The following is a 23,535-nucleotide window of genomic DNA, read 5'->3' as shown; positions in this document are numbered from 1 at the left end:
TTTTTCCCCGTGCGATTCAATAAAAGCTCTCCCTAGCTGCTGCGACTCACACAAAGTCTGTTGGGACCTGTAGTTCAGAGAGTCAGTCATACCAATACATAGCTGCAGCTTCAGACTACACCTCCCAAGATTCCAGGTGCTGCGAATTATGTGCATGGGTTCACTGGACTTGGATCTCCCTCTGCAGGCCAGAGGAGGGTTGTGCAGTACAATATTAAGATCACAATAGGGAAGGGGAAAGTAAATAAGAACAGGGTTTCTTTCTTTATACTGTTGTAGCCCAGTATCTGGCTACATATGCATAATAATAATAACACACATATGGAAATTACAGTAACACCATTCACAAGTGTACCTTAACATCAACAGTCCAAACCTTTCAGCTAAATTTGTGGATCATAATCTTACCTCCTATGATGTTTGCAGAATCAGGAACGCTGATATAGGGGTACCACTGGTTCTCATGTTCCCAAAACAGATCCCCTAATGGGAAATCAGTTCTGATCATTCTCCCTGTCCAGGATCCAACTTCCCCCTGTGTTCCCCTCTGCATCAGCACCCTCCCGCTGACTGTCAGCCTGCTGCAAGCACATGGAAGGGTTGGTTTCAGATGGGAAATTGGGGGGGGGGGGGGGGGGTTGGTAAATATGTCATATTTGCCAACCCCTTCCTTTCCTCTTTCCTCAATGAACATAGTGAGTGATCGGTACCAATCACTGACTATGTTCATTCATAACTGAAGCATAGTAAACAATGTTTACTATGCTTCAGTTTGTGAATGAACAGAGCGCCTCTTTAAAGTGGTTCTGCACCTTTAAAAAAATATTAAAAGCCAGTAGCTACAAATATTGCAGCTGCTGACTTTTAATAAATTCGCACTTACCTGTTCCACGGTCCAACGATGTCGGCGGCAGATGACGAGCGATCGCTCGTCTCTCTGCTGCCCCCGCCGACATCCTCTGTCAGGGAATCGGGAAGTAAAGCATTGCGGCTTCACTGCCTGGTTCCTTACTGCGCATGAGCGTCTCTGCTGGTCCCCGCTGTGTCCTGGGAACTGTGTGTTTCCCAGAACACAACGGGGGGGGGACATCTGCGGGGGTCTTGTCCTGGAAGTAGGTGCAGATACCTGGATTATCCAAGTAACTGCACCCCCCTCCCCCCTGAAAGGTGCCGATTGAGGCACCGGAGGGGGGGGGGGATCAGATGAGCGGAACTTCCACTTCAGGGTGGAGGACCGCTTTAAAGCTGTTTATTTGCCTGCCCAACAGGGTTGTTAAAAAAAATTGTTTAAAAATAGTTAAATATCACAATTGTAAAAATAAAAAAAACAAAAAAAGGGCTCATCCACACAGGTACTCTGGTCATGTGAATAAGTGATTTGGTTATGTGGCTGGAGCCACCTGTTATTCTATGTGTACACAGAAAAATGTACAAAATTTATCAGACATTTTACAAGTTATGTTGTGTTTCTATCAGCTAATAATGATTTTAGTTTGAAGCCGCTCCCCACTGCCACCTACTTTATGGAAAACAGTCTCCAAAGCTCTGGAGCACCGCTTCTTCGCATTCCCCTCACTGCCTGCAAATGCAATAGTGCTGGCTGCCTTCTCAGGACACTCTGATCTATCTTCAGGATGGAGGAGTCCAGGTGAGCTATACACGTCTGCTCACATTGGCGTCAGACCACGCCCCTTCCTTGTACCCCGGCTGGTCGGCAGTGGAGCACCGGAAATCTCTGTATGCCTTCAGGTCTGCTCACACAGAGGAGTGGCTTTACATTACATCACTCGGTTGAAGATGGAGGGACTCAGGAAGACTCGGCGTCTGCACGTGGGTGATGAGTAGGGATGAACAGAAAACACTCCCCCCCCCCCCCGGTTCAGTTCGCAGCAGAACATGGGAACGGGCAAAAAATTTGTTCAAACACGCACGCATCGTTAAAGTCTATGGGACATGAACATGAAAATTCAAAAGTGATAATTTTAAAGGCTTATATGCAAGTTATTGCCATAAAAAAAAGTTTTAAAAATGCCAGTTTTTCCAGGAGCAGTGATTTTTATAATGCTTAAAGTGAAACAATAAAAATGAAATATTTCTTTAAATATTGTGCCTGGGGGTTGTCCTTAGGATGCCTGTAAAATAGTGCATCTTTCCCATGTTTATAACAGTGCCGCAGCAAAATGACATTTCTAAAGGAAAACATTTCATGTAAAACTGCTCGCGGCTGTAATGTATTGTTGGATCCCAGCAATTTAGATAAAAACACAAAATAAAATGGTGTGGATGTCACCCCCAAAATCCATACCAGGCCCTTCAGGTTTGGTATGGATATTAAGGGGAACCCTGCACCCAATTTTTTACTCTTTAAAAATGCAGTGGGGGCCCCAAGGCACTATATACTCTGAACAGCAGTATATAACCTATATGGCCTGCCCTATATATGATTCAGAAAATTGGGCCTTAGCTGTTGGTGGTTCCAGAACACTGCCCTCACAGTTACTCTTGTTGGACACAGGAACAGGCCCTGCTGTGAAATATTTATATCAAGAATTGTAATCACATATCCCTGCTGTGAAATATTAGATCTACCATCATCCAGATTGAGGAGGATTAGGATAGTCAGCAAAGGTAGTCTTCAAGGAATCCCACATCCATAGCAAATTCAATCAGTTACATCAGCATCGGGTGCTTGATAGCTGCTGATACAAGACTGATTAATTGTTATGAATGTGAGCCTATCAACGGAGTCTGTGGAAAGGAGCACTCTTTGATCTGTTACAAACCCTCCAGCAGCGTTGGATGTGCAATCAAAAAGCACTCTGGATGCAGGAGAGGCCAGTAGTTCAGTTGCATATTGAGCAAGTTCTGGCCAGTGGTCCATCCTCAAGACCCAGTAACCCAGTGGATGCTCTGTTGAAAAGGTCTCCAAGACTGCTCTTGCCCCTAGATATTCCTGTACCATGTAATGCAGATGCTGGCGATGGTTTCTTGAACCAATCAGACATTGGTGCTGAGGACTGAAAAATTGTCTAAAGGCATCGGACAGCCGGCCATCTTCTCCACCGCTCTTCCTCTGACTGAATAAAGCCTCAGCAACACATTGTCCAGCACCAGGAAATTGTAACCTCCCAGAGTCTTAAAATGTGTTGCACAAACCTTTCTTCAAGGCCTCCTGAAGATGTTTCATCCTCTGCTCCCTCTGTGAAGGCAGGATGAGTTCTGCAACCTTACCCATGTAAAGTGGATCAAGAAGGGTTATCAGCCAGTAATGATCCCGCTCCTTGATACCACAAATCCTTTCGCAGGCTTTGCAGAATCAGGGAGGCCATGCAGAATAAGTTTGCAGAGGCATTCGATTCTGAGTCCTCTGGGTCACTAAGGATCACATGATCCATAACTACTTCCTTCCAGCCACTTACAACTCCTTGGGTTTCTGGGGACTGAAAACCATCCCTTGAAGACTGCTGCTGAGTGTTATCCTCTACATCCATGCTGACATAATCCTCCTCCTCCTCCTCTTCTTTCTGTGTGTTTGGCGGGCCCGCAGGAATGCTATCTGGATAAATGAGGGTTTGAGAGGTAAGGAAGTCCTCCTCCCACTGTTCTGCCTTAAGGGACCTGTCCATGATTCCACAAAGCATGTGCTCCAACAGTGCATGCATGCATTGTTGCTACTCATCATCCTTTGGCCTCGAATGGTGACAGGACAGTGCATGCATTCTTGATCAGTAGCCACTGGCATAGCGAAAAGAAGCCAAGCTATCCTGACCCTGTCCTGGTACCATACTCACACAGGTACTCATTGATGGCACTCTGCTGTGTGTGCAGCTGCTGCAGCATTGTTAACGTTGAGTTCCATCTGGTGGGCATGTAACAAATTAGGTGGTTGGTGGGCAGATTGCATTCCCTTTGAATGTCAGCCAGCTGAGCACTGGCATTGTATGACTGGCAAAAATGACCACAGACTTTTCTGGCCTACCTCAGGAGATCCTGCCCATGCAGAACTGACAGAATCTCTGCCCCAATGTGGCTCCTGTCCCCTAGGCAGACTAACTCAAGCACCCATGGCATCTTTCAGCCTAGCCCCTTGAACACTTACGGAGCACCGCTGGTTCAGAGGACAAATCTGCAGAAGAGGCCATGGAGGAAGAAGAGGAGGGGGTGGAGGAGAGAGCTACGGCAGAATCAACACTAGCATTTTGGAGGCGTGGTGGCGGAACAAGCTCCAACAACACTGAACCCTGTCCTGCATCATTCCCAGCTGCCAGCAGAGTTACCCAGTGCGCCGTGAAGGAAAGGTAATGTCCCTGCCCATGCCTACTGGACCATGAGTCAGCAGTAATATGAATCTTACTGCTGATCGTCCTGTCTAACGAGGCCAAAATTTTGCCTTCCACATGCCGGTAGAGAGCCGGAATGGCCTTCCGTGAAAAGAAATGGCGATTTGGAACCTGCCACTGAGGTACAGCACATTCCACAAATTCACGAAAGGGGGTAGAGTCTACCAGCTGAAAAGGCAGCAGTTGCAGTGCCAGCAATTTGGCCAAGCTAGCATTTAGACACTGAGCATGTGGATGGCTGGGACCAAATTTCTTTTTATGGTTTTGTTTTTTGGCATCTGCGTTGGAAGGCAATCTATTCTGAGCCTGGGTGACAGAGGATAAGGAGGATGAGGGCGGCTTTTTTATCCACTCCACCAACTCTTCTGTATGTTCTGGGTCAATAACATAACCAGCAGCAGAAAAAAAAGGACAAGCATGTCCCACAGCCACCTGCAGAGGATGCACCATGTCCATGACCACCGTTCTTGACTGTAGACACAGAGGCTGCTTGCACTCTTTTAGCAGCCGGTGAACATCTGCCTCTCCTTGGTGGCCTTCCGGGCATGATGTATTTTTTGTTTTGCAACACCAGACTACAATGTATTAGATACTGTGTACACCGCCTGAAGTGTGTTAGAAACTATACAAACTGTATTAGATACTGTGTACACCGCCTGCACTGTATTAGCAACTGTACAATGGCTGCACTGTATTTTATACTGTGTATATCACCAGAAGTGTAGTAGAAACTGTACACACTGTATTAGATACTGTGTACACTACCCGCACTGTATTAGAAACTGTACAAAGGCTGCACTGTATTTTATACTGTGTACACCACCAGAAGTGAAGTAGCAACTTTACACACTGTATTAGATACTGTGTACACCACCAGAAAAGTAGTAGAAACCGTACTACGCCTGCACTGTATTGTGTACTGTGTACACCACCAGAAGTGTAGTAGAAACTGTACACACTGTATTAGATACTGTGTGCACCACCTGCACTGTATTAGAAACTGTACTACTGTGCACACCACCACAAAAGTAGTCTGGTTAAAAAAGCAGCAGTGCAAGCCACGTTGGATAGACATGGCATAGGATTGGTCTGTTTGCAGGAAACACGCCTAACGAAACAGTGTCACAACTAAAGAGTAAGAGGTAGCAGACACAATACCATTCAACGTATACCTCCTATTCTAGAGGGGGGAGTGTTATGGTAAAAACAGGGGTGTTTTTTCCTTGATTGCAGGCCAATATTGATTAGAGGGGTCGATTTGTCTTTCTCCAATGTGTATTTGGCAATGGCAAATATATATATCTGCCCACCCTTTAAAATTGATGTTGTTGGAAAAATGGATAAAGCTGTTTCATTACTGGGAGGAGGTTTTGGATATCATAAATGGGATCTGTGGGACATCCTTGGACCAGGAGGTTAAGCTCTGTGTGTTGGGATACAGGGAGAAACTAGGTGGGGGTCTGACAGTCGCAATAGTAAGGTGCTTATTCCAGGCTAGAAAAATTATAGCACTGAGATGGCAGTCGAGGACACCCCCAGAAGCAAGCGAATGGATCAATACACTACATGAAACTGTATTGAAAGAAAAAGTAACTTACATAAAGAGGGGAAATCTTAGAGAATTTGAAAAGATGTAGCTTTTGAGCTTTGAACTATCAAAAGGGATACATTTGAAATATATTCTCTAGATAAAATAACACTAGTAGAAGGGAACACTGAATTATAACAAATTTTAAAAATGAAGACAAGACTTGGTGCAGTATAGCAGTAAAATATAGAAAAATGTGAAAACCAACACGGTTGTTTATAAACAGGCAGTATTCTCTAATGGGGAGGGGGGGGGGGAATTGAGGAAATCTTGCTGGAAAGTATAACAATGCTGGAGATGGATACTATATTGGACAAATATCATGCTTGGAATACATAAATTGTTTTTTAAGATATGTATTAGATACTGTGTACACTGCCTGAAGTGTATTAGAAACAATATACCATAGAATGTGCTGTAGATATAGGCTACACTGGATGCAGAGTGTGTGTGTGTATATAGCTATATATATATATATATATATATATATATATATATATATATATATATATATATATATATATATATATATAATATGCATATATAATATATTGTACAGGACATCATGGCTGGGTCCTGGAAGCGTGCTGTGTTTCCCCTCTGTTTGGATTGTGGTCCCTTTAAGGGAACAAAAAACATTAACTCACCTGTCAGAGGAAGGGGTTTTAAAACAAGGCAGGAAGTTGTAGGTGGGGGTGGAGGAGTGTAGAGGAGACTGTGGATGGTGTTTTTTTGTGTACAGCAATACTATACAAGTGAATGGCAGTGTCCTTCCTGGAAGCCTCCTGGCAGGGGAAGCTACCTGCAACAGAAATCAAGGACTGCTTAACTGCGATAGCAGTTCTGGACTCTGCAAGTCGGTGAGACTGAAATATCTTTCTTTTGTTTTTGCTGCTGTGAAGTTATTTAAGTTTAATATACCTCCTTTTGACTGAAAAGCCTGTCCTGCGATCTAGCTGGTTCCCAAAACTTTAACATATATATATATATATATATATATATATATATATATATATATATATATATATATACACACACACACACACACACACACACACACACACACACACACACACACACACACACACACACACACACACAGTATCTCACAAAAGTCAGTACACCCCTCACATTTTTGTAAATATTTTATTATATATTTTCATGTGACAACACTGAAGAAATAACACTTTGCTACAATGTAAAGTAGTGAGTGTACAGCTTGTATAACTGTGTAAATTTTCAGTCCTCTCAAAATAACTCGGCACAGAGCCATTAATGTCTAAACCTCTGGCAACAAAAGTGAGTATGCCGCTAAGTGAAAATGTCCATAATTGGGCCCAAATAGCCACAGCCACCCCTCCCTCCTTCGGTGACATGTGACTTATTAGTGTTACAAAGTCTCGGGTTTGAATGAAGAACAGGTGTGTTATCATTCTCACTCTCTTATACTGGTCACTGGAAGTTCAACATGGCACCGCATGGCAAAGAACTCTCTGAGGATCTGAAAAAAAGAACCGTTGCTCTACATAAAGATGGCCTAGGCTTTAAGAAAATTTCCAAGACCCTGAAGCTGAGCTACAGCACAGTGGCCAAGACCATACAGTGGTTTAACAGGACCGGTTCTACTCAGAACAGGCATTGCCATGGTCGACCAAAGAAGTTGAGTGCACGTGCTCAGCGTCACATCGAGAGGATGTCTTTGGGAAATAGACGTTGCATTGCTGCAGAGGTTGAAGGGGTGGGGGGGGTCAGCCTGTCAGTGCTCAGACCATATGCCGCACACTGCATCAAATTGGTCTGCATGGCTGTTGTTCCAGAAGGAAGCCTCTTCTAAAGATGATGCTGTGTATCCGTGGCCTCTAGTTGGATTCAATCAGAGATCCTAGGCTAGTATGGGCTTGCTTTGGCTTGGATAACCTCCTGGGGTCCTTTCTGGTTGTTACCAATTTCTGGCAAGATTTGCTGCTTGCTGTCCTGCTTGACATTGGCTCTCATTGCTCCCAGCTCATCTTTTAGTGGTGATAAGGAATCCGGTGTGCTTTTCTTGGCTGCCTCTCTGCTTGCCTATGATCTCCAATCTTTGCAGCGGGTCAGATAAGTGACAAACTTTATTCTTTGTTCTGTATTTGCATATTTTGCTATGTTTGAGCAATTGAAAGGAGGATGGTTGTTGGTGAATAGAGCCAGCATTTAGTTTACATCTGAAGATAAGATTGAGAACTATGACAAGGAAAAAGGGAGACACATCATCGTTACAGGATGCCTCCAGCTCACAACCACAATAAATAGTAAAAGAAAGAAGTAAGGAAGCAGCAGCCAAGTTGGAGCCGTTTGCACTTAACTCATCCCAAAATATTGGGAAAATACAACAACCTAAGACATCCTTATCACCTTTGACCAGGGTCGGAATGACCATTTTGGCACTCAGGCACTGTCCGAGGGCTCAGGCCACTAGGGGGCCTCATCAGGGTTGCCAGCCTCAGTAAAAGCAGGGACAGTTTGTAAAAATCATTGTATTTTTTACATTTGTCCCTGAAATGGCCACTATCGACATGCTTTAGCTGTACAAATGTCGAGATTATAGCTGCCCCGCCTCTCCACTGCCTCCTCAGCCAATGGGAGCACAGTGTAAACGCCCCCTTCTTCAGCGCTGCTTTTTTTTACATAGGAGCAGCAGATGTCGACAGCTGGAGGAGAGGAGAGGAGAAGGAGGTGGGACACATCCTGCAGTGCGGGATGGACTGCTGCCTGATACAAGGTAAGCTAACTCAGCTGAATGAAAATGTATTATTGTCAGTGCTTACCCTGGTGAGCAGGGGGAAGGGGAAAGGCTGTGTTGCCTCAAGCAGGGCTCCTCCTGCCTCTTAGGCTGCTGTTATAGCGATGTTCTGTGTGTTACAAGTGCCCTTCTTCTGGGGGTAGGATGTTCTGAACTTCTCCAATCTCTGCTACACCTCCCTACTCATTACCTGCCCACCAGTACACAGGCACCTCCTCCTCCTCCCCTGCATTACCACATCCAATGTCTGTGAGCTGCTGGAGCACTACAAGTACCAGCATGCCAGGAGATGATGGCGGCAGCAGCAGTGTGTTTTATCAGGCTCATTTTTGGGTGAAAAGTGCTGGTGTGTTTATATTTGTATACTATGTATGTATACTGTGCATGTGTGTGTATACCAGCAGTGGCCCATCCATTAAGGGCACTAGGACGCCGCTCCCTCTATCCTCGCCACCCCCTATATGTAGAATGGATAGATTCATGCATTGCATGAATCTATCCATGGCCACTGCGGCCACCTCATATTTGGGCATCCGGCCCCTTCCAGGCTCCTATTGGACGCCTAGCAGGAGGAAAGAAGAGACGCACGGCGGAAGCATGGATGACACAGCTCGCTGCTGCCTGACCCATAGCTCACTACTGCCTGACCCAAAGCTTGCCACTGCCCGACCCATATCTCGCCGCTGCCTGGCCTGCTGCCCATCTCACTACCGTCACCCGCTGCCTGACCCACCACCAAGATGGGGTAAGTGCCGGTCAGGCAACGAGCAGGCGGGGTGCTGGTTAAATGCTCCCGGAAGTCACAGTGGCTGCATTTGATGGCGCAGTGACTGAATTTGATGGGCACAGTCGCTGCAATTGATGGGCACACTGAAGTTGTAATTGATGGGCATAGTGGCTGCATTTGATGGGTACAGTGGCTGCATTTGATGGCACAGTAGCTGCAATTGATGGTACAGTAGCTGCAATTAATGGCACAAGTGAGGCTGAAATTTATGTTTTTTTCAGTATTTTTCAGAATTGTTCCCATTTTGTTTGTGTCCCCATCCCCCCCCCCCCCCCCCAAAAAAAATTAACAATCCTATGCCCGTGAAAAATCCACTTATTGCAATTCAGGGCCATCTGAATGGTGCACTGCTGAGCTCAGTCTTGGATCAGGCAGCAGAGCACGGCTGGGTGCACACCTGTGCAGTGACATCATGGCACACATCAAGCATGACTTTTATTCACATGCTCCACTGCTCGATCTGGGGCCAATCACAGCAGTTCGCTATTCCGCTGGCTCTACTACTCACTTGTGCAGTTCAGAGCCTGACATGTGGATTTTTTTTAAAAGTCTTTTCCCGCCAGCTGCCTACCACACCAAGCACCAAGGTGCAAAGGTGTGTGTAAAGGGACACTGATGGAAGGTGGCACTGGGTACTCTGCAATAGGGTGACACACTGGTTGCTCTGCCATAAGGTTGGACTCTGGGGGCTCTGCCGCTAGGTGGGACACTGGTTGCTCTGTCATAAGGTGGGAATTTTGGGGGCTCTGCTGTAGGGTGGCACACTGGGGAGGTCTGTCGTAGGGTGGCACACTGGGGGGCTCTGCCGTAAGGTGTTACTCTGGAGGCTCTGCTGTAGGGTAGCACATTGAGGGCTCTGCCTTAGGGTGGCACACTAGGGGCTCTGCCGTAGGGTGGCACACTGGGGGCTCTGCCTTAGGGTAGCACTCTGCAGACTGTGAAATATAGAGAGAATGTTGGGACTTTAATGCAAGGGAGGACTCTAATGTGAGCATGGTGCTCATCCTGACTGCTGTACTCTATATGTTGTTTTGTTTGTTACTCACCCTTGACCCAGTACTCTGTACATTATACTGTACATAGACCTGACAAAGGTGTAAATTGTCTCAACAGTTACTGGTTTTAATTAAGTTCTTCTGTAAGGTTGCCTCAGTAAGCCAAAAATATCATTTTTTTGTGCATAAAAAACATATATAATGGAAACATTTATTTTAAAAACAAATGATCCTTTGACTGAGATTCATTTGTGTAGTTAGAATTTTATGGGTACAAGGTCTGTGGCATGTTTGCATTGTTTACAGCAGATGCAGATTCTGTTCAAGCCTCTTTTAAGACTATCTCAATTGCCATGCCCATTGTTCGCCATGGTCCACTATGCATACCGCAGGTCATCATCTCCCTGGTAGGGGTCCCAGTGCAGTATTTTTCCCAGGGCCCATGATGCTGTTAAGGTGGCACTGCCCATGAGAGGCTCCTGGTGAATTTACTGGGTCACCAGCTCTAAGTCTCCCACCACTCTACATGTCGCGGAGCTTGGTGCCCCTCCCCTCCGCATGGGTATGATCGCATTCATGTTGCATCAAAAAAATGGCTGCCATATAGCGGCCATCTCTAAGCCTGGGGGCCCCATAATCTCCTATTGCTCGGGAGCCCCATGAGTTGTCAGTCCACCCCTGCCTTCGACAACCCTTAAGGGGTCAAGTTTGCATAATAAGGCCCCATGTACACTGCTGCTACTAAATTGACGTTCAGGGGCAGTTGGCCGCTTTTTTCAACTGCCCCTGAATGTTATCAATATATTCAATGTTATCTTATGTGACCATGTACACAGTTCCTTTTACAGTTGTTTTTAGGCAGTTGCGTTTAACAGCCTTTCTTTGAATGCAAAAAAATTAGTTCAGACACCAAAGATTTCCTTGTTTCAGACGCCAAACGCGGTACCAGCGTTTAGCCGTGTTTTCGTTTTTAAAGGTACCCAATTTTTTTGGACAATAACACTAAAAAATGATGGAAAACGATGAGAAAATATTGATAAAAAGTTTAAAAACTGGTAATTACTTGCAATGATTCATAGACCATATACAGCCCTTGATACATTCCAATACACCACTAGCAATGTTGTTTTACAAAGTATAATTGTAATTTTACCCATATGTTGTTAGATATGAAAAAGATGACCCCACCATTGAGCCTGATCAAACATAGTTTCATGAAATTTGATAGTCACTGTGACGGATCCAATCCCACACTCCGAGTGCTTTTGTCATATACCACTTCCTCCCAGCCTGAATATAGATATCAGATATTCCAACCGCTCACAAGACAACAAGACAACACTTGCTTAGCTGCTCAACATGGACTGATTTATTAGAACCAAAATGACAAGTATTTATAATACAGTAGGAGACTAAAACCTAACCTAATTAGCATGAGCTAATAATCTAATCATTAACCCAGACTAGTTGTCTGAGAGATAGGACTTTTCAGACTAGACTCATTTACACAACAGACAGGTGGCTGGAGTTGATGACATTAGCATCTAACAGTTTGTGTCCCAACAGTGTGATTCAGTCTATTGCTAATATGGCAAATACATATCCAGAGTCTGTGTGTCTTGGGGGGGGACATGGATCTGAATCCAAGTAACACCACCTCAGGGGTCCCCAGGCATACAGCTCACAAAGAGCACCGTTCCCCCAAATGCCAGGGCCCATAATCGCAAGGCAAGAGGGTCGCATTCTGTCCCCTCCAACAGCCTCTGTCCTGGCTAGGTCTGTCACAGTCACCAACAGACATTCCTCTGGTGGCACACTCTTCCTCCTGTTCATGTCCAAGCGTGTAAAATTAAGAAAATTATTGGGGTAGATACGCAGCTGTACGTACATGTTGGTAAAATATCCTACTGACATGCGCTGCACGATCAATGGATGGGTCCAGTAGCGACGAACTCTGGTCCTCGCACACAATTTTTGGCGTCATTCTAGCCTCATCAAGAGCAACGTTAGGAGCATTTCCTCACATATGTTCATTATGGGATCCATTGTAAAAAAAAAAAAAAAAAAAAAAAGAGCACAGAAATAGGAACAAATACAAAGACAATGCTACTCTCTCTGCTGCTGCTACTCACTCTGGTCTCACAAAATGGCTGAAATTGTTAAATAAAACTTTTTTTGAGCTTGGGGAGCATCTTTTGATATTATCCTTACTAAATGCTTCTGGACGCAAACATGGCTAAACGCGACATGCAAACGTGCCTAAACGGGCGTTTCTAAATGCCGGTTTCAAGCTTTAAAAAAAAAACATTCAGAGGAATTTGCCTCAGTGTCCCGTGTACATGGAGCCTAAGCCCTCAAAAATGGTGTCAATACCTTCCACCCAAACTGCAGCAGGAGCTCGGCTTTAGAAGCTTCAATAACAAAGGAACCTTCTTTGAGAGAGGTATTAATGGCAGTCAATGGGTGAAAATCTGCTTTATCAGAAATGATGGATCAATTGAAAGGTATCAAGGAGGAAATGGCATTTGTCAGACATGATCTACAGAAAATGCATGAGCGCATTACAGAGCTGGCGTGTTTTTTCCGTTACAGAGAAGTTGGAATAAAAAAGTAGATTCACTCAATTGGTACAGAAAGAAAAATCTTCACGTGCAATGTACACTGAAATTAAAAAATGAGTGGGTGTTGAAAATGTTGGTTAAAAATTGACAGATACCGGGTAAAAAAAATATAGAGATGGGGGTTACAGTGATTTGGCCCGCCATCTGTGTATTCATATATACCTGAGTGTATTTGTGTGTGTGTGTGTGTGTATATATATAATATATATACATAGATATGAGGGGTCACAATTTATATATACATTTTTTTTATGTTTGAGTTAAAATTAATGGAGAGGTGACGATCTCTTTGTGGAACGTGAGGGGATTGGGTGACCTAGTTAAAAAAAATCAGCTCTCCTTAATTCTTATGCCGTGTACACACGACAGGACTTAAATCCGGCAGACTTTCGACGGAGTTCTGACGGAGTTCCGACAGAGTTCTGACGGACTTTTCGAATGAGCGGACTTGGCCACACACAATCACACCAAACTCCGACGGATTCGAACGTGATGACGTACGACTGGACTCGAATAAGGAAGTTCATAGCCAGTAGCCAATAGCTGCCCTAGCGTCGGTTTTAGTCCGTTGGAATAGCACACACACGAGCGAATTTTTCGGTAGGAACTGGGTCCGGCAGAGTTCTGGTGGAAAAATTTGAAGCATGTTCCATTTCTAAAGTCTGTCAGACTTTTGCGAATCAAAAGTCCGTTGCAGCCCACACACGATCGAATAGTCTGCCGGAATCATTCCGTCAGACTTTGGATGTTGAAAAGTCCGCTCGTGTGTACGGGGCTTTAGGGTATCAGTTCTCTGTCTACAGGAGACACACTTGACAAAAGAAACAGTGACCTGCTCTCGCCAGTACAACTCCGTGCATACCTAATACTCAAGAAGAACAAGTATTTTAATGCATAGGTCAGTGTAAGTAAGTATAGAGGGGAGAGGGGAGATTTATATTTATATATTGCATGTTGGCAGAGATGTAATTTGTGCTTGTGAGTAGGGATGAGCTGAACAGCCCCCCCCCCCCCCAATTTGGTATGCACCAGAACTTGCGAACAGACAAAAAATGTGTGCGAACATGCAAACATCGTCTATGGGACACGAACATGAAAAATCAAATGTGCTCATTTTAAAGGTTTATATGCAAGTTATTGCCAAAAAAAGTGTTTGGGGACCCGGTGTGGTAAAATTTCCTGCGACTTATGAAAATTCCTCACCCCGTCACTTCCGGTGCGGCTCCGTCACTGTAACAGCTGACGGCGGGCCTTTACTGCGCATGCGCCAAGTCCGTGATATTAACGGCGCATGCGCAAGATCTTTATTTCAGCGGTGGTTAAAAATTATACACGGAGACTTGCGGGTGGGCGGGCGGAGCTGAACAGATGCTTAGGACGTCAGCAGCAGCCCCGCCCACCCCACTAACATGCCCCTGAATCTTAAGCGGTGGTTAAAAATTATACACTCAAGTGGGCGGAGACTTGCGGGTGGGCGGGCGGAGCTGAACAGATGCTTAGATCATCAGCAGCAGTCCCGCCCACCCCACTAACATGCCCCTGAAGCGCTGGATGTTTGTTTATGATCTAGAAAATTTATGGCTTCAGCTGCTATTAACAGCAATCGCGCATGCGCAGGATTTTTGTTTACTGACCAGAAAAATTATGCACTAAAGCACATTCTTATTGGTGATGAAAATGGATAGACTCGGGCGGGCGATGGCTTTATTATATCATCAGCAGCACCAATATGTATAGTATTTATTAAATCTGAACAATAAGCAGTGTATTTATTAAAGCTGAACAATTAGCAGTGTATTTATTAAAGCTGAAGAATAAGCAGTGTATTTATTAAAGCTGAACAATTAGCAGTGTATTTATTAAAGCTGAACAATATGGGCACAATATTGGGGACAGTGGCTGCGTTTGGGGCACAATGTCTGCGTTTGGGGACAGTGTGTGCGACAGTGTCTGCATTTGGGCACAGTGGCTGCATTTGGAATGATCACAGTCAATTGCTTGGTAAACGGCCAATGGCTGTTTACCAGCATCAGTGGCGAGCAGTGTTCCCGGGAACACCCCGCCACCAACGTACACGCGCAGAGCGCGCCCGCGATCACCGTGGAGAGGTGGGGCGGCCACCAACGTACACACGCAGAGCGCGCCCGCGGTCGCCGTGGAGGGGGTGGGGCGGAACCATCTGTGATCACGCGGTAAACAGCCATGACCAAAGCCTGTTCACCACCCTCGGTGACATGCCATGCCGCTACCAAAGGAACAGGGATGCAGGCACATTCCCTGTTTAAAAGGAGGGCTGTCATATGACGCCCTCCCAGAACGAGAGCCACGCCGCCTGGCTGTCATATGACGAACGGCGGACGGCAAGCGATTAATCAGTATAAGTGTATAAGCAGTGTATTATTTGACAGGGGAGCTTGGATTGATTGACACAACAGTGGGAGGGGCCAAGGTCATGTAAAAGCACACCATCATTCTACACAGCTCTGATAGCCAGTGTGCCAGTGGGAGGGGCCAAGGTCATGTAAAATCACACCCTCATTGTAGACGTGCATACCGCTGTGTCCAAGTACTTCTGTATGGATGGGAGGTCAAGGAAAAACATAGAGCTGTGTGTTCAGGAGCTAAAGCCTGACAAACTGAGCCTCTGCTCACACAAATCTGTCTGTGCACAGCAGACAAAATATATATATGGGAGGTCAAGTAAAATTATAGAGCAGTGTCTGTGATTTCTGTCAAGTGCTGGATCGCCTCCTCTGTTTTTCCTCCAATGGTGCCAAAGAAGCTGAGTGTGAGTTTTCCTGTAGCCCTCATATTGGAGGCTTCTACACCATCATCATAGTGTCCAAGGATGGTGGCTACCATGTCCCCTGAGGGCAAAGTGCATGTTTGACCCACTTTAGGTTCACTGGTTGCTTAAGGAGAAGGAGAGGGCCCCCCTATTCAGATGTGAGGTCGCCAGTATATAGCACGGGGGCAGCCTGAGGTCCACTCCTCTTCATTTAATTTCTTCTCTGACATTGAGTCTCATGTATGTGGAGATGTTCCAATGGACACTAGACACTTATGTTGCTGCTATCACTTTACAAATTATGTAGATTGTTAGACAGAAACACCCAGGCACAGAAATCATAACTTCTAAATAACATTCTTGTCGTCTGACCCTGCCATTGTTTCCTTTCATCCAAGTTGAAGAGCCAGGGCTGATCAGAGGTTTATAGACAGGCTGATCAGAGGTTTATAGACTTAGCCAACACAATCTTTGCTAGTGATGTGTGGTGTCACCCAATCAATGACAGCCCACCTTTATGTCAATACTGCTCATGGCAGACTGTTATCTTCCCATTGTTTGATAAAGTCACTTACTAAGCACAGTTGAATGCACTAAGAAGTCCACGTATTATGTAGGAAAAATCAGAAGTTAATTTATTGATGTATACATTATTCTCGAAAAGTGGTCCCTGACCTCATTCACTAGGTACCTCCATAAAAGCCATGCTTTAATCAGTTCGAGCAAAATCAGATTATGACCATTTTATATTGGGGTGATCTGGGGGAGACAGTTCTGTAGAAAATGAACAGAAGTTATTTCAGAGAGACCAGGACTATGACATGGCACAGTAAGGCATGTGATGGCAATCGCTCTATGGCATAAAGGCCATGACAATGATCAGCAAGATTCCCCCATATCTCGGGTGACCCCCCCCATCAGCCTGGACACAGGGAGACCCCTGAACAAAGGCTGGGGGCAGGACATGGCGTGTCCAGTGGTTTTGAGAAGGGAGGCCCAGAGATGATTGAGGACATGGGCGTTACAGTGATCAGAAATGATATGGGGGTGGCATGATTGATGAGGTAAGACACGGGGGGGGGGGGGCAGAGAAAAGGGAGGACATTAGTGGGCCAGTGAAGTTGGGTTCAAGCAGGGAAGTTGATGTCAGGCCTACACACACACGCACACGCACACACACACACACACACAAACACACGCACACACACACACACACAACAGTCCGCAGGTTTGATGGAACTCAACCGGAACCCAGCTTGTGTGCATCCAACAGCATACTGATTCCTCCGGTCTAGACATAGGGACCAGATGATATTATAACATAGCATACAAGACCAGCTCACAAAATCTTCTATCAGAACTGGAACCTTTTATTTAAAAAAAAACACAGAATTTATAGTACACCAGATCTGTTGCCTGTATGTAAAGGCGACTGTATACATTAATATAATTAACAGCCGCTAATTAACCAGTCATTTAAAAAGGAGATTACAGCAAAAGCGTTTTTGGCTGTACTTATCCTGTTGATCACAGGAGTACAGTTCATTCTGCAACCCTATAACCCGTTTTCAGCAAAGAGCGGTCTGAGGTTCCCTCTCTGCCGATGTCCTAGTAGTCAGTCCAGGCTCAGGCGTCAAGACCATGGAGTTGGGATCTGATTAGATCCCTGGACCGACACTCGGCTCAGCCTCTCTCTCAGCAAGCCGCTAAGAGCCTAACCAGGACGCTCCTTCCTCTTCAACAGTCAGCGCTCCAGTGAAGGAGGGCAGAGCGCGGGACTGCTTGGTGAGCTGTGACAACTGAGCGATCGGCAGAGCACTATCTCTCAGTTTTCAGTGTAGAGGAGCTGTAATACAATACTAATACTATTAATAGTGTACACTACACATTATTACAAGTATAAACACATAGATGAGAAGACAGACAGAACAATTAATACAATTAATGAGCGACACATACTTAAAGGAGTTTCAAAGGCATAAGGTTTTTTTATCCTAATGCATTTTATACACGAAGATAAAAATCCTTCTGTATTTGGACCCCCCCCCCCCCCAATTACTTACCCAAGCCCGTCTCTCCCCAGCGATGTTTGGGACACTCCTCTTGATTGGCTGAGACACAGCAGCGGCGCCATTGTCTCCTGCGGCTGTCAGTCAGCCAATCGGGGGGGGGGGAGAGGGTGTGGGGCCAAGTCGTGTCTCCGTGACTGAATGGACACATGGAGCTCTTTCATACTCTGCTTGGGTTCCCTCATAGATAGCTGATGGCAGTGAGGCCACTCAATAGGAGGGAAGGGCCTGGAGTAGCAAAGAGGGACCTGAGAAGAGGTTGTTTAGGGCTGCTTACTGGAACTATAAATGCACAGAGGAGTCAAGTATAGCATGTTTGTTATTTTTTTAGATATTTATTAAACACAGTTTTTACAATCACTTTAACAAACAGACTATAGCAGGAGACCAACGGTAACTGGTGGTTTGCTGATTATATTAACATCTTTAACAGTCTCATAAAGTAGAATAAATTTATCTTCATAGATTTCTTAAGGGATATAGATGACAAATATACAAGTAATCAAAACCCCACTCAAAGTGTCCATTAAGTATTTTCCACCATAAATTTTTTCCGGTCATCCTGTGTCTCTAATAGACACATGGTTACTTGCACATAAGAGGGGCCTGAGGAGCTGAACAAGGAGTTTTCGAGGTCTCCAAGGTAAGCTGTGTTCCTCGAGCTGATGTTGCACCTATTAAAACAAATAAAAACATGTTACATTACAGTACAATATGTTAATGTCAGGCATTGTGGATTTTAACATTTATCATTCTTGGAATGATTTCATAATAAACATGTTTGCTGGTCCATGATTGAAGCTGTATTGATTTTGAGTATTAATATAATTTTGCTTGACAAAGCTTTCTTCCAGGGTGTAACCTAACTTACCTTATGTACTGTACTGGAGTAGATCACAAGCTATTTCAAGACGTGCATCCATCACTGCTTCAGCAGAGGTCCTGACTGCATTGATGGTCTTCGTCTTCAGGAACTCCTTTGCAAACTGTAAAATAACATGTAACATTTGTAACGGCAAATAACATTTTTAGAATAGACTGAAATACTGAGAAGACAGCCAAAAAAATAAAAATCTATTAAAATAAAACAAATGTACCATTAAGATTAAGACACCACAGCTACTGGAATCCTGCTGATTGCTGTGCTCCATTACCCAGGTAGACCAGTTGGCTCCTTGGTCTTCAGGCTTGTTCATCCTCAAGAAGAGACTGTTTAGAGTTATATATATATATAAAAAAGAAATAAAATAAAAATTCAAACAATTACAAACGTAATGTGAAAATAATACACTTATGTTATGTCCACTTATTGAAAATAGGCACACTTACCTCCAGTTGTCATGCAACATTGAATGGTAGGAAAGTTCGTTTCCCAACGGGTCCATCACAATAAGGACCTTCTTCGACTTCATGATAATCTAAAAAATATTTGGTGAGAATGACAAAAATTTCAGTACAATATAGAGCAGATACACTCTGTGGCGTCATAGGTTATTGAGCAATATCTGCAGACATAACAAACATAAATAAAATATAATAGTGCATGATAACATTATTATGTTAAAGTGGTTGTAAAGGTTCAGTTATTTGTTTTCTTAAATAACAAACATTTCATACTTATCTCCACTGTGCAGTTCATTTTGCAGTGGCCCCAAACATCCTCTTCTGGGTTCCCATGGGAGCTCCAGTGCCTCCACCCCACATTACATAACCCCCTCTGGGAAGCTCTCTCCTGAGGGGGGTTACCTTGCGGGCGTGCTCCTATGTCATACACTCACCGTCCATAGACGCTGAGTGTATGACTCGGCCTCGGCACCTGCATCATTGGATTCACAGCACAATGGCTGCGCTGCTATCAATCTAGCCACTCAATGCCAAGAAGCCGTGGAGAAGAGGACACCGTGGACGCACCAAGAAGGTAAACTGGCTCAGGTAAGTAAAAAGACGGAGGCCCGTGATTGGCCGGAGTTTTTTGACCTTAATGCATAGGATTCGTTAAGGTGAAAAAACACAAACATTGACAACACCTTGAAGATTGCCAAATTAACTTATTTCACAAAAAACTTACCACTAAAATCCAATGTTTATTGATATTAATAGGACATAGAGATAGTTCTTCTGTAGGGAACGTCATCTGAAAGGAAGTATATACCCAGTTAAGTAAAAATGTACTTCTTTATTTAGATAGATAGATAGATAGATATTTTTTCCTCAAGTATAGCTGTAATTGTGACCAACCTTTCCAAGCCGACTGGTTTGTCCAGTAAACATTGCCGTCGCAATCACTGCAGACATAAGGTGAACAGGTTCCTGTGAAAAAAAAGAAAAATTCAAAATTAGTAAAAAATGCAGAAAAACAATAAAACATATATAAGGCAAGCATACACATAATTCACACTTGCCTGATGCTTTTCTTTCAAATGGTAAAGATAAGCATCAATCACCTGCATTACAAAAAAAACTAAAATAAATGTAAAATTGAGAACCACAAAAATGGTGAAGTTTTGGTTTTGATACATTTTCAAATTGATTGTCGTATCTTACCTCATCCACCAACCAGTTTCTCTCACGCAGTGTTTGAAATGAATAGACATACAGTTTGTATGGTCCCACTTCTGCTTCCACCGAGTCAAGATTCTCTGCAGCCCAAATGTTTTTAACTGAGGAAAAAAAAAAAAAAAAGCAACATTGTAAATTTACATGTCTGTTCTTGTACGCTTGGGAGCCAAAGCCAATACAAGTTGAGTATTACCTAATCTGAAAAAGCATGTTAATTTTGTTATATGATTTATTTTTTATTTTTTATTACTATTAAATTAGTCTGTGTATATATGTAGATGGATGTGGTCAGGAAGTGGCACTGTGAAGAGTATTTGCATAGGACGGCTAAAGCTGGCCCTGTGTACAATGTTTAATTGAAATATTGTTTACAATAGGAGTTATTCTTGATCACAGCTCAATTATATATATACACACTCACACTCACACTCACACTCACACTCACACTCACACTCACACTCACACACACACACAGACACGCGCACGTATGTCTGAATACAAATCACTTATGTGCATTTCTGATAAGGCTTTTACTCAACCTATAGATTGACTTTGGTATAATATCAACCTTGTAAGGTTAATTAAACAAGAACTAGATAGAACAGAATGCCAAACAGTGGCAAGTTCAAAATAAAAACGCCAGAATGGCAACAGAGTGAGAAGGCTAGGCCAACCAACAGGGCATGGCCAAACAAATGACCAACGGGGTCAAAGTAGTAATGAATAACGCATTAACTGCTACCTCTGTCTTCTGCTATCTCGGGGATGAAAGATGATGAAGTCTTTAAAAACCAAAATTAATGTTAATCAATTTACTTTATTATAATTTTTGGATGTATATACTACTTAAAATAAAAACTAGTCAGAGAAAATAGAACTAGGCACTCTATATGTAATGCAGAATTAAGCTAGCTATTCATGTATCAAGTTTGCTGGTTCCCTTAATAGTACTGACCTTTTGTCGTGTAGCAAATTTTATTACGGAGGTCCTTTGTTGTATAGACGATATGGTGGTGCTGATCTCCTCAGGCGAGTTCAATGACTGGACATCACTTTCCGGCCAGAGTGCGGAACTCTTCCTGCTTCTTATAAATGGCTTGATGTGGTCCATATTAATCTTTGTCTTCAGAGTATGCCCGTGCATATTTGCCACCTGAACAACTTTGCCACACATCGCCTTGATGATATATGGCCCATTGAAGTCGCTTTCCAGTCTTCCTCCTTTCCTTCCACGCTTCCTAGACTTATAAAGAAGAACCTCATCACCAATATTATAAGTTAATGCCTTATACTTTTTTTTCACCTTTTTATCAAACGCAGTCTTCTGCTTCTCCTGTGACATCGTGATATTTTGCAATGTTGCTTTTTGCTCTTTTTCCATTGCAGTCTTCTTTTCCTCCATGAATACAATGTAATCGTTCTCCTGCGGTAGAATAATTGTGGAAAGCTGCAGTAAAAAAAAATAATAAAATAAAAAAGTTTTAATGAATAGTAACACCATGTGACACTTAAGAGTTTTGACAAGATGAAGAAATAAATACATTTTGTAATATAGTCATACAGTTAGACAAATTTAACAGATAATTTGACATTGAAATGCTTATGAATATATAAAAATGTTTACTTATGGGGGAACTGTCCTTACATTACTATTTAACAAATAATTAAGAAAGAACAGTCAAATGCTCATATGTGCCACTTATGTTGCATAAATCAATTATTTACAATCAGGCGAGATCTACATATACACTCACTAAACAATTATATTACTATAAAATTGTTAACTTTAGAAAAAAAAAAATTTAAACTCACTGGAAGGTCAACTGGAACCTCTGCTGGGAAGACTGCCTCCCTCCCGTACATCAAAAGGAACGGTGAATGCTTGGTCGTTGTTTGGGCCTTTGACCTTAGAGCAAATAAGGTCGCTTCCAAGTAAACATCCCAATTCGTTTGTTGGTCATTCACCAATTTAGCAAGTGCTCTATAATAAAACAAATGATAAAACAAGATAAACACATTAACACCACACTCTCATTAAAGTGGCTGTAAACCATAACAAACACACTTTGACCTCAGGTAAGCCTAGATTAAGGCTTACCTGTAGGTCCAAGAAATATCTCCTAAACCGTTTGCCGAAAGACATGCGCCGTAGACAGCGGTGAGCAGGCACTCTGCGCGCGGCACCGTCAACGGCGAATATGCCGAGCATGGCGGCTCCCGTGCGCATGCGCGGGATTGACGTCATTGCGGCTTTGCCGAATGACAGATGTGGAGCGGCGAGACCCACCAAGAAGATGGACGCGCCGGACTACAGGGGACAGCGGTGACTTCGCTGGCTCCTGTGTTAGGTAAGTGACACATAATGGACTACTGTGTGATGCATAGTAGTCCATTATGCTTTACCTTTGCAGGGAATCAAAGAGGAAGTAAACTCATCAGGGTTTACTTCCTCTTTAATAATGTATAATTGATAGTTCAAAGCATGTAATAATAGAGGCAAAAGTGGAAAGCAAGAAGAACATTACATAACCACTTCCATACCAGCGTGTAATAAACGGAACCCTTCAGCCCGGTGATTGGGCTGAGGTGTCTCTCTCGGGACACAGTCCATGTCCTAACAGGATAAGTAGCCAATGAAAATGCCTCTTTAACACGTGCCTGGCTGTGTCCAATCACCGCTGGTTACATATCAAAACGGGAGTAACTTACCATTAATGGGTTCTCCTCCTAATACACTGATGCATTGTGAGGAGAAGATTGCAGTAACAGAGAGTTGCTGCTTGCTGGCGTCAAATACAATCCCCACATAGCCAAAATAAAGACTGTCTATATGACCATCAAAGTACGTGTCTTCAGCTCATCAGAGTACCAGTGTTGATTAAATAACACAAAAAGAAAGCTTAATTATTGTGACAAATAATTATAATTTACAAGTCATTTAGGTAGTGTTGCATGACTGAGTAATTGTAATTGAAAGAGGAAGTAAAGGCAATAAAATAAAAAACACAC

General features: G+C 43.6%; 2 protein-coding genes across 7 annotated transcripts in view; one reads left to right on the top strand and one right to left on the bottom strand.

Annotated features, from left to right (window-relative positions):
• SLC43A3 (solute carrier family 43 member 3) overlaps positions 1–23,535 on the top strand; it is a 757,299-nt gene that overhangs the window by 327,734 nt on the left and 406,030 nt on the right. The window lies entirely within an intron of this gene.
• Positions 18,584–21,700, bottom strand: LOC143997880 (sentrin-specific protease 1-like). The gene is made up of 9 exons (XM_077493709.1): positions 21,580–21,700; positions 20,512–20,627; positions 20,370–20,411; positions 20,206–20,277; positions 20,036–20,101; positions 19,297–19,385; positions 19,065–19,176; positions 18,839–18,953; positions 18,584–18,641 (listed from the first exon to the last, which is right to left on the bottom strand). The coding sequence occupies exons 1-8, from the start codon at positions 21,698–21,700 to the stop codon at positions 18,840–18,842; spliced, it is 732 nt and encodes a 243-aa protein (XP_077349835.1). The 3' UTR covers positions 18,584–18,641; position 18,839.

This window comes from Lithobates pipiens, unplaced genomic scaffold (genome assembly GCF_037356315.1).
Source record: "Lithobates pipiens isolate NorthernLeopardFrog02 unplaced genomic scaffold, aLitPip1_a1.2 Scaffold_19, whole genome shotgun sequence".
Taxonomy (NCBI): domain Eukaryota; kingdom Metazoa; phylum Chordata; class Amphibia; order Anura; family Ranidae; genus Lithobates; species Lithobates pipiens.
The sequence above is the reverse complement of the archived record's forward strand: the minus strand, read 5'-3'. Positions and strand labels throughout refer to the sequence as shown.